This window comes from Frieseomelitta varia, unplaced genomic scaffold (genome assembly GCF_011392965.1).
Source record: "Frieseomelitta varia isolate USP_RPSP 00005682 unplaced genomic scaffold, Fvar_1.2 scaffold_248, whole genome shotgun sequence".
Classification (NCBI taxonomy): Eukaryota; Metazoa; Arthropoda; class Insecta; order Hymenoptera; family Apidae; genus Frieseomelitta; species Frieseomelitta varia.
In genome coordinates, this window is record NW_025109977.1 from 132,760 (window position 1) to 150,616 (window position 17,857).

At 33.2% G+C, this 17,857-nt stretch overlaps 1 protein-coding gene across 1 annotated transcript; it reads left to right on the forward strand.

The window, feature by feature from the left end:
* The first annotated feature begins 9,851 nt into the window (after positions 1-9,851).
* LOC122528263 (citron Rho-interacting kinase-like) lies at positions 9,852-16,348 on the forward strand. The gene is made up of 12 exons (XM_043653218.1): positions 9,852-10,497; positions 10,570-10,923; positions 11,245-11,489; positions 11,634-12,080; positions 12,162-12,294; positions 12,358-14,327; positions 14,398-14,841; positions 14,915-15,267; positions 15,340-15,500; positions 15,581-15,793; positions 15,866-16,121; positions 16,193-16,348. Exons 1-12 carry the CDS (start codon positions 10,296-10,298, stop codon positions 16,299-16,301), a joined length of 4,887 nt encoding a protein of 1,628 aa, XP_043509153.1. The 5' UTR covers positions 9,852-10,295; the 3' UTR covers positions 16,302-16,348.
* The last annotated feature ends 1,509 nt before the right edge of the window (positions 16,349-17,857 follow it).

Sequence of the window (17,857 nt, forward strand, 5' to 3'; positions counted from 1 at the left end):
TTAGCGATGGAAACGACATGCGGCTGGTGTTGATTGCTTGTCAACTTTTTCAACCCCTATCCCTCCCCCAACCATACCTCTTTCTCTCTTTCCCTGCATTAAATGTTAGCGTGTCAGGTTCAAGCATTACTGGTTGGACCCGTCTGGTTACGTATCCGTGAAATACCGAGCCATACTAGTTTCACGAACGCGCATGCAAAATTGACGGCGGACATTAGTCATTAAATTAACTTAAAACCTGAAATTCTCTGGACAATATCGAAGATGCGGCTCGGAGAGATGAGAAATGTTGCCACGTAAGAGGACAAGACTGCATCTCTCCCCGGCGTTGCGCGTGCGTTTTTCGTTTCGATCTTGATTCGACGCGTTCCTGCAGAGCGGAGAATCGGAATATTCAAATTAACCCGTGTAGGGTTCCGAAGATAGATAAGTATCGTGTGTCAAGTCGGTCCCATCACTACCGCCGCTAACGCAAGCGGGCAATTCTTCCTCTGACCACAGCTAGCGCCATCTTCGTCCCATTACTACCTTTCTTCTCGTTCCTGCCCGTCGGTTTTTCCTTGTCCAGCTTGAAAACGGTTCCCCAATACGATTTTCTGCCGACCCAGGCCTCCAACGGGGACCGTGCCCCTTCCACCTACGCGTTCATATGGATGCTCTTTGACTCGCTTAATGCGAATGCCAGGTGCCTCTACAGGGTGTACACGATTAACGTACGATCGCCAGTTCTGTAAATTCTCAAAGGCACGTCAAAGCAGCGATCCATCTCCCGATTTCTTTCTTCTTTTTTTTTTTTTTTTTTTAATTAGAGAATCGCGATTTTAGAGAGTTGCATGCGTGTGGTGGCGGTCGCGTGCAGACGAGAGTGCGTGAACGAAGGCGGCGCGCTCGTGCATGTTCGTGGCAATTAACCATCACAGAAAGACGCCGACCTGTGTGGTCTTATTAACCGAGGGTCAAAGAAGATTCTGCAAAGGTGGATGCGTGAGCGTACGGGACCGCGAGCAATTCTACGAATAATAATGTTATCCAGCTCTCATAATCCGATTATCCAATCGGATTCGCTTGTCCGTCTACGATAATTACACTACATAAGCTCGCAGGTACAACGCGTACTTATTTTCATCGATGTGGCAATTAATGGTAAAATAATCACTTGTCCTGGCAGTAAAAATTTTTAAAAGTTAACCAATGAATAATGCCAGAGTCATCATAATAATCTCTAAAGACTTTCCTTCAAAGAAAATTCCCTCTCAAAGTTCACAGTTTATAAATGCCGAGTCTATTATTGATTCTTCTGAGGGAAAGTATATCTGCTTCGAAAATGACTGTCTAACTCTACCAATGACAATTATTTTGTCATTGACAATTTCTTCAGAATTCAAGAAATGTGTCGATTGTGAAAGAATGAAAATTAATTTATTGTTCAGATATATAATACTTGCGAGCATTGGCATCAAACGGAACGAATATTAAAGTAATCACGATCCTCTATTTTTAGTCCCATTTATCGGACACGAATGTAAATTAAGAAGCATGGAAAATAAACGATGGGGATTTAATGGCTGTCCGGCAGGGTTTATCTAACTCAAAGTAATTTCACTGTGTTGTCATACGACACAACGTCATTCATAATTCATAGATGCCATAAACGTTGCGCGAGCAATCGTAAAAATCTCGCGTTTGTAGAAAGCTCCCTCGCAGGATTTTACAATTTCTTGATTGGCGAAGGACAAATTCATATTCATCCGCGTCACACGATCGTTTCGTTCAGGGACGTTCGGGTTTCATCGGTACTAATGACTTCATCTCTTCGTCCACGCGTGAATCCTTTTTATTTCTATCTAATGGATAGAAGTGTGCTTTCCCGCATTTTTCAGCGCACAGGATATCTTGGAACAAAGCTGCTCAACTCCAATCGATCATAGTTGAGCAACTCGCTAAAATAATAATTAAACCAATGCATCAAACTTTTCAAATGACACTTCTTTTAATTCTAAATTCACGACAAACTAACTCTCCGAAACTGTGTGTGATTCACACTTGGCGTCCATTACAAATTCTATGGTTCGAAAGCGAAAGATTATGATCTTGGCTCGCTTCAACCTTAGCCTGGAAGTTCAGGGTTAGTCTGATCGTAAAAAATGCCTGGACTATCGAAACCGTAGCCAATAAAAATGGCTAGAGAAAAATAAAGAGCGAAAGGTCTCTTGATCCTGCAACAACGTTTACAATTTACAATCTTGCAAAGTTGCAACTGATCAATTCTCAATGTACGAGTCTCAAAAAAAGAAAATAAATAAATAAATTCTTCGAAACTGTGAAGAATCCGTAGATATTCTTGAAACGATAACAAAATCATGCTAATTGAAAGATTTCTAAAAACGTTTCGATTATTGTAAAAGATTTGATTGCCGTAGCCTGCAACAGTGATTACGTGATAGAATTTTGAATTTTGGCGCGACGTATGGATACGAGGAGAGCTTTCACTGACATTTGAGTCACGGAGACTGGAATCCCTGCTGAGGGATCCCTGCGTGCTATTTTATTTTCACCCGTGCGCACCACGGGATGTATCATTGCCGATACGTGATATATTTCGTTTTGTACGGCGTATATATGAAACTATGTTGCGGTTTGCTACGAGAGAACGCGTCGGCCTATAATTTGAAACCATAAAGGTGTGCGTTTCGTACGATCTACTCGTGCTATTTGTTGTTGCCACCTTTGAAATCGATTCTTCAGATCTTCTGAGAAACAATAAACCTGAGGATATAAAGTACCAACACATATTTACTGTCTCTTTTCTTTCTCCTATTAATTCCGCACTTTCTATTTTTAATTTTGACCGACGTTTCTTACATATAATCGTTCTTTCAAAGCAGGCATATTAATTCGATTAGATTTATTCAGTTCGTGAAACTGAAGAGTGAGAGTAGCATTAATAACAGAAGATTGCATTAACCCACGCGCGGATTAATCGGCGAATATAAATGAAAGGTGAGGCTAAAACTAAACCTGACCATTTGTCATTATTATTTATTCAGGTCAATTAATACGTGAGACGATTTGCAAGGACGGATTGCATGTAGAGCATCGGTCAGCCGACCAATATAAAAAGAATCATTTGTAATTTTTAAATAAATGAAGAAAGGGACGGTTCTCAAACTGTATGATTAATTTGCAATTTGCGAATAAGTTTCAAAAGGAACTTCGAATTAATTGAGACATTGAAACACTGAAAGCGAAATTGACATGTGCTGGAAATTCCGATACATACACGGTTGTACAAAAAGATTGACAAATAAAATGTATATGTTTCATATTTATATTTTCATCATATTTTTAATCATTATTGCATCATTTACCGACTTTTCAACATTTTTTGCACTTTACATATTGATATCTAAATGTTGCACGTTACCACGAGTGCGTGATGTGACAGTATATTCAAACTACACTGTGTTCACGTCTAATGAAAATTGCTTCTAGAAGAACAAAAACCGTCATTGCATCAGTCTGTATGTGTCTGACATACGTCACAACCACATAAACACAGAAAATCCCTTTAAACTGGTTTTAAAAACCAGAACAAATCCGAGGAAACCTGGACGGATAGCAGCCCTACTTAGAATAACTCTTCTTCAAAATTGCAAACATCCAATCGCACGAACAGAGGCAGAAATCAATTGAAAATGAAAATCTATGATGTTTCTCGACACTAGGTTACCCAATCGACGAGTATCGATTTGCACGTGCGATCGAGCGTATCCGATCGCGCGATGACGAAAACGAGGGAGTAGAAATTAGAGACTAGATCATCAGTCGTATTACATATTTATACGGGCCACCCGATACAGGAGATCATCCACAAAAACGAGCCGCGACGAGCGTGCTGCTACGAATCCTAACCAGATGCATCTAAGTATCGCTGGAGAACTCGCGAAGAACATGAGCACTCAACCATTCGCAGGTAAGATCGCTTCGAGGTACGTGAAGATTGTGAAAAAAGCTATTCTTTCAAGAATAGAAAGTGATTATAGACGCTCGTGCGAATTTACATTGGATTGGATTGTACTTTTTTAGGCTGGAACGATTTAAATTGAAATTCGCCCCAGTGTTGTAATTCGAATTATTTTTTATATATTTTCCTCTGTGTCACGTTGACAGAGAAAAATTGAAATTTTGAAGGAAAGCATAATAAACAGAATGTATTTATTTTTAATTGAAAAACTAAATTAATAATTAAACCAAGAAGCATGAAAAAATTGATTAAATCAGTGGTATTAATTTGGAAGCTGCAGATTACAGAAAAAAAAAAGATTGGAAAAACTATAGTGAACTATCGAATGAGAAAATTTGATTTGGTTGATTATTGAAGCATGAGAGATTTAATTTGATTGATTGATAGCTACTTGATAGAGTTAAAGCAATCGAGCTTGTATACGAGAGGCAGACGATGTAAAATATTGATTTCATGAATAATTCATGGCGTCAGATGACAGTGTCGTCATAAAAGGAGAAAAAGATTATTGCCCTAATCGTTACTAATCTGGTTCGTCTACAACTAATAACGAACACACAATCGTAAATATCAAGTATTGACAAAGAATCCTACGGTAATTCTAATTTAAAAATTAGAATCGATGTGTTCAAAATAAGAATCAAACTAAAGGTATCAATAAGAAATCGTTAGTCGTTGGTAAGATTGAGTATAAATGAGACTTTGTAATCTAGACACTCTCTCTAGAGATAGTTCGCACCTTTCTGAACGATTAGGTGAAACAAGATCCAAACGAATGGTATGCGCGTTCTCTCCGCTTCGATAGAATGCGAAACATGTTTCCCGAGCCAAATCCAACGGGACTGACATCTGTAACAGAGTGGAGAAGCGGAAAACGAAAAGGAAGAAGGTCCGCTGAAAAAGAGCTCTCAAGTTTTGCTCACTGGCGCGGAAACAACCTGACAATTCACTTATATCGAATACAATGATCTTAAAATTGAACGATAATCGGAGAAATGCGTTTCCACCGTCCTTGTTTCTCTCCTGCATCTCTGGAGGAAACTTCAAGGAATCTACTCTCAAAATTTGAATCTTCATTGTAAAATTACTTGTACACAAAATCATACATAATTGTTTAAAGATTTTCATTATTTCTTAATAATTTATCTGTATAAATGAAGTGCACTTGAGTAAACTTAAATATTTTGTGCTTTGAAATATTTGAACGCTTATGCAAATATAGTATACTTGGATGTTTAAATATTTACATACTTGTATACTAATAATTCGTTTCAATATTTAAGCATGAATATGCGCGTTTAAATTCCTCGGCAAATACTTGAATACTTGCACAATCAAAAATTCTGATATCTTAATGTGGCATCAAGAGCATCTTACAGTTTCCAACTAATCGATAATTTCCAGTATACGCCATTAATTTCGTACCGCTACGTTATCCAACCTATTTACTGTACTAATAAAACTGTAACATAATCGCGATTTTGATATCAACGTTCCCTTTGATGGAACACAGGCGAATCGACTGTATATAATACAGTTACTTCTCTACGAACTATTAACCAACCAATTGAACTGTACGAAAAGACAATATTTCCTTTTTCTTTCTCGGTGAAATGCACGGTCTCGCATTATGCTTGGTCGTCGAAGGAAGTTCAATCTCATCAAAATAACGGCTTACGACGATTACGCCGGCAATACGCTCTAAAACTCATGGAAACGAGCTTGCGTAATTTCATGTAACGATCCCTACCGCCTAATCGCGGAATGATGTTCAGGGGAAAAGATAGGGAAAACAGGAAAAGGACACGTGTGCCCACCGAGTCACGGTAGAACGCCGCTGAGAAAGTAAATGGTTCCGGTGCAACCATAAAATCAACTATAAAAACATGACACGCATCTGCCGCTCAATGTTCTGCATGTCAATATTCTACAAAGTCGAAAACTCGCAGAAGGCATTTCAGTAAATTAAGAATCTTTATGAAAAATTGACGAACAATTAAACAGTCGTAAGAAACAAAAATCTGGGTGATTTATTCGCAAGTTTTAAAGCGAATAACACGAAGAAGTGAAGAATGTAGGTAATTCAACTTTGAAATTTCAAATTCTGAAATTTTAAATCCGAGAAAGATGAAAATTCAAGTAGCTAATCTCCAAATCTTTCTAATTCCAATATATGCAAACTATAGACACGTCAAACAGTTGACAGAAGACTATAAAGAATAAAAATTCAAGGAATAAACTTCCGAGGTTGAAGTTCTAATATCCGGAATACGGATATAGGAAACCAGCTCCATGGATAATAAATTTAATTTTTGCGAGCGTTATTCTGAGCAGCTGGACCACCGCGAGACGTGGTAATACTTCACAGCGATTAAATACGATAGACGGAATCACCGTCTTTCTCTTTTCTTCTCTTTCTGGAGAGAGCATGATCTACGCCGGTACGAGTATTAACTCGGGATCCGAGAGCTGTAAGATTCCTTTCACGTGATTAAATGTCGAGGGAATTTTTATAACAGTACCGTGAAGAGGATGTAGAAAGTCGCGATGTGACGCAATGTTAAAACGTAGCATTAATGCCGCACGAGATTGCTGCTGGTTTGAGGAAGTAAGTAAAGAAGATGAGGATATCACGTATATTGATATCCACGTACCTTATTATAAGTTGAACATTTACATTAATGATATAAAATTTTCAATACATGCTTGAAACTTTCCTTTTTATTTATCTGTGAAAATTTATAATAATTAATTTAAAAATTATTTATTTATTTACTTATAATCAATTTAATTGAAATATGCAATAAATTGATTTCATTTTTATGTCATAAGTTCTAAAGAAATTCTAAAGAAATTTATAATAAAAAATTCTAAATGCAATTATAGTATCTTATTATGCGCAATGCTAACTCAAACCAAAATTATCACTTTTCCGCAACTCTAATTATTCAATTCGAAATGAACTTTAACTCTAACTCTAATTTCAAACTCCAACTCAAAACACGAAAATTCGATTATATCACAAACCGATAGGTTAATTAAAATCACAACATTAATAAAAATTCACGATAATATGGAACATGAAAATGAGCCAGAAAGTCTACTACTACAAAACACACAACAACTACTACTATTACTACTATTACTACTACTAAAAAAAAAACTACTACTACAAATATTAAAAGCGAGCATAGTGACAAAGTAGTAACAAGAATAACTTCCCATGCTCTGAATCAACTAAATGGTCCAGAGGATGAGGAGTAGTTGCCCTCTTGAGTGACAATTTGTTTGGGCCTCTTCGGCTTATAGCCTCTTCTTTCTTCAGTAGTCTTGAAACTTAAAACTGAAATTCTCTGTTCGTAAAAAAAGTCACAGAATTGCCACTTTCATATTTAAATACGAGCAATTATTGTAATGATCAATAAATGCAAAATCTCGCATGATATATGTTTCAAGACTCAACCAGAGACTATGTCAACCTACTTATATTTAATAGAAACATCAGAAAATATGCTACCTATCCTATCCAACTCCCCTTTCATTATATTTAAAAAATGACGAAAGACAGAACCAGACAAAAGACCAACACACTCCACATATCACAAAGTGATATAGTTATTCGCTGAGAAATTATTAGCTATAGTCATCATACTCACTGCCATCCAAGTAACATCTGGGCTATGAATATAGGAAGAACCTAAAAATCCTGAGCTAAAAAAAAATAATTAACATATCTATTTTGCGTCACGGACTAACATTCCTTGTTACATTTTTTTCATTTTATTTCAATTTTCAATGATTCTACAATTCACTCTAATTATATAATGAAATGAAATGTTGCTTGAGTACAATTACTTGAGTAAAAGAAGTCAACAATGAATACATTTATAAAGCAAATAATATTAAATTCAATGAGTAATAATAGATTGTCTATGTGAGATATTAATAGAAAAATTAATTGAAGAGATTTCTTCATCAAAACACATCTTTCGAAAACGCAAAAGTAATGTTTAAACCTGTTTGCTTTGATTCTGATATCTGCCTGTCGCGAAGTTTTCTCGCACGTGAAGTTTCATACATTTTTAAGCGAATAAAACTGAATTTCAACTTTATTTTATAAATAAAAATTCCCACTCGCAGATAAAACACGTATATCATAATATATTATTTATATTAATATCAATATCATGTTCATATACGTTATTAATGCATTATTATTAATATTCGACAACGCGAAATATGCGAGAAAATCTAGCCTAAATTAATAATAAAACACAGACAAGAAAACGTTACTACTCACGGGTATAAATACCCGTGGTCACTGTGCTCGTTTGTCAAAAATTCTACATAATACAACCAGTTACTCGTGTCGATTCGGACCTTTCATCCTACGACATGATTGAGTAACTAGAGGAACAAAAATGCATGCGACTCACAATTAGGATGTCCCATGATATCATCGTCGAATCCCATGAGAGAAATGAAGACTGATTAAAATCTGTAACAAAGCATAAAACATATTATTTAGAAATTTCTATTTGAAATAATGAAAAATTGATCTATTGAATATGAAATTTTAATAGTAATATTCAATTTGCAACAAGTACTTACATATTATGAACTAGAAACTCGAACATAAAATAGGACTGGATCGTTTTCCTGTGACTTCTATGGATATCTGCGCACACTAATACGAAACATTTTGAAATTTTATTAACATGAGTACAATATACAGTATTTTAATGTACAAGAACGTTCATTTGAACAATAATTTCAAAACCAACAAGGTATCTAGTCAATAAATATGGAACCATGAACTTTTAATATAATTTATAATTTTACTAATATAATTGTACTATACTAATCGTATATTGTTATAATAATATAAGTAATATGTAAATAAAATTTGTCTATGGATGTTCAAATATTTTCTTGAACCATTGAAATGGAAATACACATATTCACATCTAATCAGCAAATAATTAAGTTCAATATGTAATAACTCTCAAATAATGCCAGATATATTTAATATACTTAACAATATTGCAAATTTTTACCTGACAATTTCTTCCTGCTGTGCTTGCCGCCTAAAATGGGTGCTTCTGCGTCCATGTTTCAATATTATCGAACGATTACAAGAAAATATATCAATCATATCGATTATCGATATAATTGCGAAATCTCGCCGTTTTGTTGGCGCTATGATCTTTACGCGCGCAATTCGCACGTAGATACCTAACCTAGAACAAAAAGAAAATAAGAACTCTCGTCTATACGAGATGTTAAAAATATTTCAATGATATTCACGCATTTACACATTCAAATAGAATTTCTATTAACACTGTAAGAAAATTACCAATATGAAACTGACAATGGTCTCATTAATTATACTTAATGTAGTGTATTGATGACTTGAGTACTGAGATAATTACACAAATATAATTAATGTTATATATACTCGTTATATTTGAGCTTGTTTCAGTTCTGAAAAAGAAAAACGAATAAAAATTCTTAACATATTTTAAAACGACGCACAAATTACGTTAATTTCTACACAGAGTAGTTTACGTTTCAAACGTAACACGTCGCGCAACGAAATTATTTACTGTCCGTGTACTTACCTTTCTCTAACTAGTACCGTTTTCAAATATGTAAGAATATCTGATAAATAAGAAATGTATACACTTACATTTATGTTAAAATTCCGACACAAATTGTCTCTTGAATTGAAGATTTTCAAATGAGCAAACTTTACTCGTTCATTGGTCCAGAGGGCAGTGCAATTCGTTGACTTTAGTGCCACCTATTGGGAAAACGATCCTTCGGCGTCAAACAGAATTTTGAATTACAAAAATGGAGCTTAATCCGTAACCGTTAAAATACGATAGCGTGAAACAAAACGTGTACCTTTAAACACAACATTTCCATAATGAACGATCACACGAAAACGTTGTTACACAACAGAAGAACATCACGCGCACGATAGAGTCGTGGTTATCCGAGTTATTTCAATTAGGCAGGTTATAAACCGCAGGAATTTTACAAAAGATAGTGTTCATACGAAAGTTCGAACACTGAAATTACTGTATTTTTATATGTCAGTTTCAACTTTCTCAATTAGTTTGAGATGAACAAGCAATTGTTATGAAATAAAGGTTCTTGCTCTGATTGGAAAAGTTTTTGATCAGACCGGCTGCTCTGACAATCTACCCAATCAAATGTGAGATAAAGATATTCAAGATACTTTAATTACAAATGAACAATAAAGAGGATGGATTTCCAAAACAGAGAGAAGGAATTTGAAGCACATTATAAAAGAATTTGTGGGAGAAATAAACTACCCATCAGCTATGAGACCCAAGAAGATGAGGAAAAAACAAAAAAAATGGAAATGTCTAACAAAAAGAAAGAACAACTGGAAAAGGAAATGAGGACAGCAAAATGTGATTTAGAAGCGATTCGGAAAAGTCTTGGTAAATATTTTAATAATATCTGTGTTTAACAATTTCTTATATATTTGTTCCTAATGTATTTTACATTTGTAGATGGTGATAGAAATACACGTGCAACAGGTTCAAATGATCAATCCAAAGATATTGAGAAAGATTGTTCTTCCATTTTTGAATTCAAGTTTCACAAGCATCATTCTTCACAATCTGAGAAATTTTCCAAGGAGAAAAGTGAATTGGAAGCACAATTGGATAGCAAGAAAAAAGAAATTCAAGAGAAACAAAAGAAGATATTTGAATTGCAGGAAAAATGTAGTCAGATGAAGCAGTTAGAAGCGCAACTTCAAGAAAAATCAAAAAGATTAGAGGCTTTTAATAAGGAGAGAGATATTCTTGAAAGAGAATTAGTTGCAACAAAATCAGAATTGAGTGGAATAAAAAGAACATTAGGTAAATTCATTTGTAACTCATATATAGAAATATTAAGTAGTGGCTTTTTTATCATCTTGTAATTTGAATATTATCAAAATTATGCTACTACAGTAATCAGTAGAAGAACCATGGAATTTTTTTAAATAGCCTGTGGTCATAATTATTTTGATAATTCATTATATTATTATTTTTGAATGTTTAATATTCAATTCAAATTGGGATTTTGTAATTTTATTAAAAATTGGATTGGATTTGAACCATTATATGCTTAAACATAATTAGTAAAATCTTATGATTATACATACAAAACTGTATGTAACAATTGTTTTATAATGTCAGAGCTAGAACGTCAAGAAAGAAGAGATTTAGAAACCAGAGCTTTAAGTTTAATAAAAGATGCTAAGCGTAAATGGGAAAATGCAGAAAAGGAAAAAATTGCACAGTTAAACAAACATATTGAAACACAAACTGTAAGAATTACAGAATTATGTACCAGTAACAATGAGATGAGTTCAAGATTGCAAAGAACAGAATGTGAACTTCAGACAGCAAATGCAGAGTTACATAAACTTAGAGTATTTCAGGTTAGTAACATGTATGTATACATTTGTGTGTGTATAATGTTGTATTTAGAATTCAGTAAAACATCTTAATAAAATTTCTTTAATTTAAATTAACTACATCTATATGTATTGTAAAAAAGAACTGAAATATTATTATTTTATTAGATGCAATATAAAGAATCACTCGCCAAAACAAGGGAGCTTAACCGGCAAAGTGCACAAGGTGTTGAAACTAAACTGGAAGAAATAGCTGCACGTGCACATAATCAATTAGCTGAACTTAGAGCAAAATTGGATTTAGAAATAGCCAAAAATACAGATTTAGAGACTAAATTAAGAAATGAACAAGATTCCAATCACTGTCGTGAATCAAGACTGAATGTTGCTTTAGAGTTGGCTCAAAATGAACTAAAAGATTGTCAAGAACAATTACGTAGTATACAAGCTACAATACCAGCCAGGGATACAGAGATAGAAGCTTTAAAGAAACAATTACAAGAAAGAGCAAAGCAGTTAGATAATGCTATAACATCAGAACAGGCAGTTGCCACAATGCAGGAACAATTAGAAATGTCAAAACTTGAAAATGAACAACTAAAGCAACAATTACAGGTATACAATCAGTATTTAATTTGATGTAACTATCTATTCGCTTATAAAAATTTTTTTTTTATATGTATAAATATTTCTTAGGTAATAAAGTCTGACTTAAGTGAAACTATGATAAACTTGGAACAGAATGAAGCTCTTGTTTTAAATTTAGAACAAGCTACACAAGATAAAGCTGCTCTGCAAAAGAGATTGCAGGATTCTCTTGAAAAAGAAGGTATATTTGTACAATAATATATGTAAGATAATATATGTAACGAAACATTTTATTTGTTTATAGAAGAACATTTACGTAAGGTTGGCAATTTAGAAGAATTATTACGACGCTTGGAACAAAGCGTTACTAAATTAGAAGCAGAAAATGCTACTCTTAAGATGGAAACTGTACAGCCAAGTACAAGTAGAATATCTGTAATAAAAACGGATACGCATTTAGAAGAGCAAATAGGAAAATTAGAACAAGAACTTCAAACAATGAAAGAAAATTTAAACGTAGAACGTCAAACCGCGAAGCAAGCGCAGATCAGTTTATGGAAGAAGGAAAAAGAACTATCAGATGCAAATTTAGATAAGCGAATTGCAACAAGAGAAATTAAAAGAGCAGAAGAAAAAATTAAAACCTTACAGGAAGAAAAGCAAAAATTAAGTGAAAAATTAGATCACGCGGTAAAAGAGAAAGAAGAGAAGTCAAGAAAGTTACTTAAAGAGCTAGACAGTGCAAAAGCATCATTAAATGACATTACTAAAGAATCTTCTAGAAATAAAATGCAAGCTGATTCGGCTCAAAGAGCTTTGACTCAATCCAATCATCAAATAGAAGAACTTCAGTCTTCAAGTGCGTCGTTACGTAGGGAATTAGATGCAGCAAGGAAACAATCAAGAGTGAATCAAGATCGTGTCGATAGTTTAAGTACCGAAAACAAGCGTCTGACACAGATTATTACAAAACACACTGAAGAAATACGTGAATTAGAATCCAAGATAGAAAAATTAGAACAAGAAATTAGAGGCTATGAATTGAATACTGAACTTCTGAAAGAAACATGCACAGTACTTGAAGAACAGCTTACAGATTACGAAAGATTAACAAGCGATCACGAAACGCGAGAAAATATATTAATTCAAGATAAAATGAAGTTACAAAAGGATCTGGAAGCGACTGAGGCGAAACTTCGTGAAGCACAGACCATACAAAATGAAGAAAGATCATTGAGATTGGCAGCAGAACGGAATATCGAAAGGCTTGAATCTGAAACGAGCGATATAGAAAGCGAAAGAAATGGTCTAATCGCTCAGAGGGATCAGTACAAAAAACTTGTACAACAGTTAAATGAACAGGTCGAAAATTTGACTAGTAAATGTGGGGAATTGGAATGCGATCTTTCAGAAATGAAACGAGCTTTTGACGTCACTAAAGCCGAAACAAGAGTCGTTAAGGAAGAAAGTAGTCAACACTTAACTAGAGTTCACGAATTAAAAGAAGCGAATTTTGTGTTAATGAACGATTTGCAGAGCAGCATTGACCAAGGTCAGGAACTTAGGATGCGAATCACAGAACTAGAAAGTATCTTGGAGGAAATGCGACAATTCTATCAAGAAAGAGAAGTGAAAGCTGAGAGTACTAGACAACAACAAACGAAGCTGATAGATTACTTGCAGTTCAAATTAGAAGAGTGCAGTAAGAAGAAGAAAACAGTGTGTGATAAAATACTTGGTACTAAACAGAAAGAAAATATTCCTCCTAGTGGTACTGGAATGCCAGTTGGATATCGTGAATTAGAAAACCAATTAGCGAAAGAACGTGCTAAAGTTAAAACATTAACTGAACAGTTATTAACGTTGAAAGCTATGCACGCTTCGACTTCTGCTCCCTCGTCTCCTTCAGCACCGGATATTAAAAATGTGAATTATACTATGGAACCATCGACCACTTCGTTATCTAAACGTTTGTCTCCACAAAGAATTGGACACCACATTCCACATCGATTTGAAGTCGGTTTACCAATGCGAGCCGGGAAGTGCTCCGCATGTTTGGATTCTATTCAATTTGGAAAACGCGCAGCAATTTGCAGTGAATGTCAAGTAATGACACATTTGAAATGCGCGGTTAATGTACCTGCTACTTGCGGTTTACCTGGAGGCTTTGCCAAACAGTTTGGTAAAAGTTGGAGAAATAGTGAAGAAAGCTTAACGTCAATGACTGCAAGCGTACAAACATTAGCTATAGATCAACCGGATAAACCCGATACGGTATGATATTTAATATTTTAATCATGTAATTCTATATTTTATAATAATATGTATTTATTATTGATAATAGGATACCTGTGATGTACAATATAAGAACAATGACACGTCAATGGAAAGTTGGGTGAAACTGCCCGATCGTTCTAAAACTTGCTGGGAAAGAAAGTATCTTAAGTTGGAAGGAACACATTTATGTACTTACGATCATCAGCCGTCTTCCGGAATGGCACCAGTAAATCGTATCGATTTAATCGAGAAGAATGGATTTACTGTACTAGATACAGTAACTCATCCAGATGTAATGGGAACAGCAAAATCGGATATACCATTTATCCTCAGAATAGAATCCAATTCATCGACCACTTGTTGGCCGACATCACGTTTAGATATCATGGCTTTAAGTCAAACTGACAAGAAGAATTGGTTAAAGTCCCTGAAATCTGTTACTAGTCAAAATATGAATAATGTTCATAAAAGTAAAAAATATCAAACTATATTAAGACTAGAAAAGAATCAAGTAAGCAATCGTGTTTATTTGTAAAAAAAAAATCGTATCTTTGCTACAAAATTCATTTACGATATGTTTTTAGTTGGACTTAAATTGTGCCGTCAATTTAACTGAAGGAAATGTACTCCTATTGGGTGCCGAAGAAGGTCTCTTTTCCTACAGCGGTGCTAAATCACGAACACTTACTATGATTCGGGGAGTGAAGAGAGTGCATCAATTAACTTTACATCCCCATTTAGGAATTGCTTTAATGATAGCTGGTGAAAATAGACAATTAGTATCTTGTAGTCTAAGGCAATTAAAGAGTAACGCAATAGCTGCCGAATGCTCAAGGCCAGCAATTAATACAAAGGCAATTTTAACTAGCACTGATAGCTGCCATTTATATCAATTACAAGGAGATATGCTTTGTGCAGCAACTGCATCTCATGTAATGTAGGTATTTCTAACTTGATTTACTTTTACACAATTTTCAACATATTTAATAATATTTTCTTATAAATATAGATTGCTTAAATGGTACATTGAAGAAGATTCTGGAGAATTTGTTGGAGTTCGTGAACTTGAAACGTCTGAACCATGTAGTTGTGCCATATTTACTCAAAATGTTCTCATAGTAGGATGTAATAAATTTTTTCAAATCGACCTTGAAAATTATTGTGTCGATGGTAAATAATAAAAATTATTTGCATTACTTCGTGAACTAATTTACTATATAATTAACAATTCGATTTATATCGTATTACAGAATTTCCAGAAGAAGATGATAGCTCAGTCAAAGCTGCACTGTCAGGAGTAGCTAAACTAGGCATTTTCCCAGTTTGTGTCTTAAACGTTTCTCTTGTACCTGGAAAAGTAGAGCTTTTGCTTTGCTATAATGAATTTGGAATGTTTGTGAATGAAAATGGCCAAAGAACTCGAAATATTGATCCAACATGGAATCATTTACCTTTTGCATTTGGTAAAATATAATAATTTTATACAGTATCAATATATAATATACTCATAAAAAAGATTATTTATATTCTTACAGCTTTCCGGAAACCATATTTGTTTATCATTCATTTTTCATCCGTGGAGATCGTAAAACTCGATCAAGATGCGTATACCTTATCAACAAAGAATCCAGAACGAATCTTAATCGAGTTATCTAGTCCACGTTATTTAGGAATAGTTGGATCAAAAGGAATTTACATAGCAACAATGAATTCTTTCTTGGAAGTATTAAAAATTGAAGGTTCTTCTAATATACCAGAATTAAATGGGAGTCTTACTAGTTTAGATACTTTGTACGTTATTAAAATATCACGTGCATAATTTAAAATTATTATATATGTAATTATATTGATGTAATTTACAGAGATCAAGAGGACGAAAGTAGTTCAGAGTTCAGTTTTACGTCGAGTTTAATGGAAGCCTTAGATGGTCAAGGGAAAAAAGTACATTTTACTAGCGTTTCCAAATATTAATACATTTTGATACAAAATTTATAAAGATTCTATTCTTAATGTAATTGTAGGAATTGCAAAAAAATTGAGATCAAGACTGTAAACATTTAATATCAGTTAAGAAAAGTAAGTTTTGACCAATATGTTGCAAGTTGCGTTTGTACATTTAATTTAATACATTCTTACTAATAACTTCTAATTAATGCATAAAGGGATATACTCAAATCTTTTTATCAAACAGGAGACTTTTATTTTATATTTACTTTGTGTTTAATTTTTTTTGAATTAAACAATTATATAGAGTCAGAGTTCAAATGTTTACTAGAAAAATTTATTATAATATTATTATAGTAAAAGTAGTATTAGTTAATCAAATTTGTTATATTTATGTATATCACAAAAAGTAATATTTTACTTTCTATGAGTTTCTTTAAAGTTTTCACGAAGAGATGATATCTAGTACTGGTGACTACACATTAAATTAAAGAATTATAGTAACTACAATACTTATTTAAAAAAAAAAACATGAAATAATATATTTTCAAATTTCTGTATTGATACAAAAACCTTTGTAATTTTGTAATTTAAAATAAAATCCTATTATTAACAGAATAAAAATTTATATGAAAAACATCAAAAATCTATTTAAATAATTATACTTCCATAACTTACTTTATTCATGTTTTTTGCACTAAGAACAATATATTGATTCATTATACATTGTTCATAAAAGAATTTGAAAAGAAATTTCACTTCTTAATTTTATTTTCAATGTAAATATTTTCTTTTCTTTTTTAAAAATGGAAATATCAAATTTGAAATGAAAAAAGCATAAGTCTCATGATAATTTTTTAATAATTATTTACAGGTCGGATAGACCAAGGTTAAACTGTACTTTAAATTTGACTTTCATATAGAAATTTGCCTATGCTTTATAATTAGGGGCACAAAGGGGACACATGTTTATGTAGAACAATGCAACATCCGGCCACCCTTGACATTTGTAATATTGAATCAACGAATATTCATTAAAAATATTTGAAAATAGTTCGATACATTTATAAATGATTAAATATTTAACATGTTTTCTGTTATGCGACATATATATTGCAATTTTAATAATAAATAAATAAACCTCTAATTTTATGAAAAAAAGAGTTTCTGAGAAATCAAAATAAAATGTTATATCAGTTTTAAGAAACGATCTTAAATATCACGTATTGATTGATTACGACAATTCACAATAAATTAAATATTCTTAAATTATTTATATCAAACGACTAACGAAATGAATAAACTCTAAATTGAAAGAAAGCTTGTATTGTTATTTTATACATGTTTTATTATCTATTTTCCTCCCTCGTCTCTCAATTTTATTAAAAAGACAAATATCATATATCACTAAAATAGATAAATATATATATTATTTTATTTTTTAACCAAATTGAAACAGCTACTTGACGAATGATAATTTTCTCAAATTTTTTGGACAATGAAATTTAATCGACTAGATTTCCAGAGGTCATTTCGACCGGGAATCGTTATGCAGATTGACTTCAGGAATATTCAAAACAGAA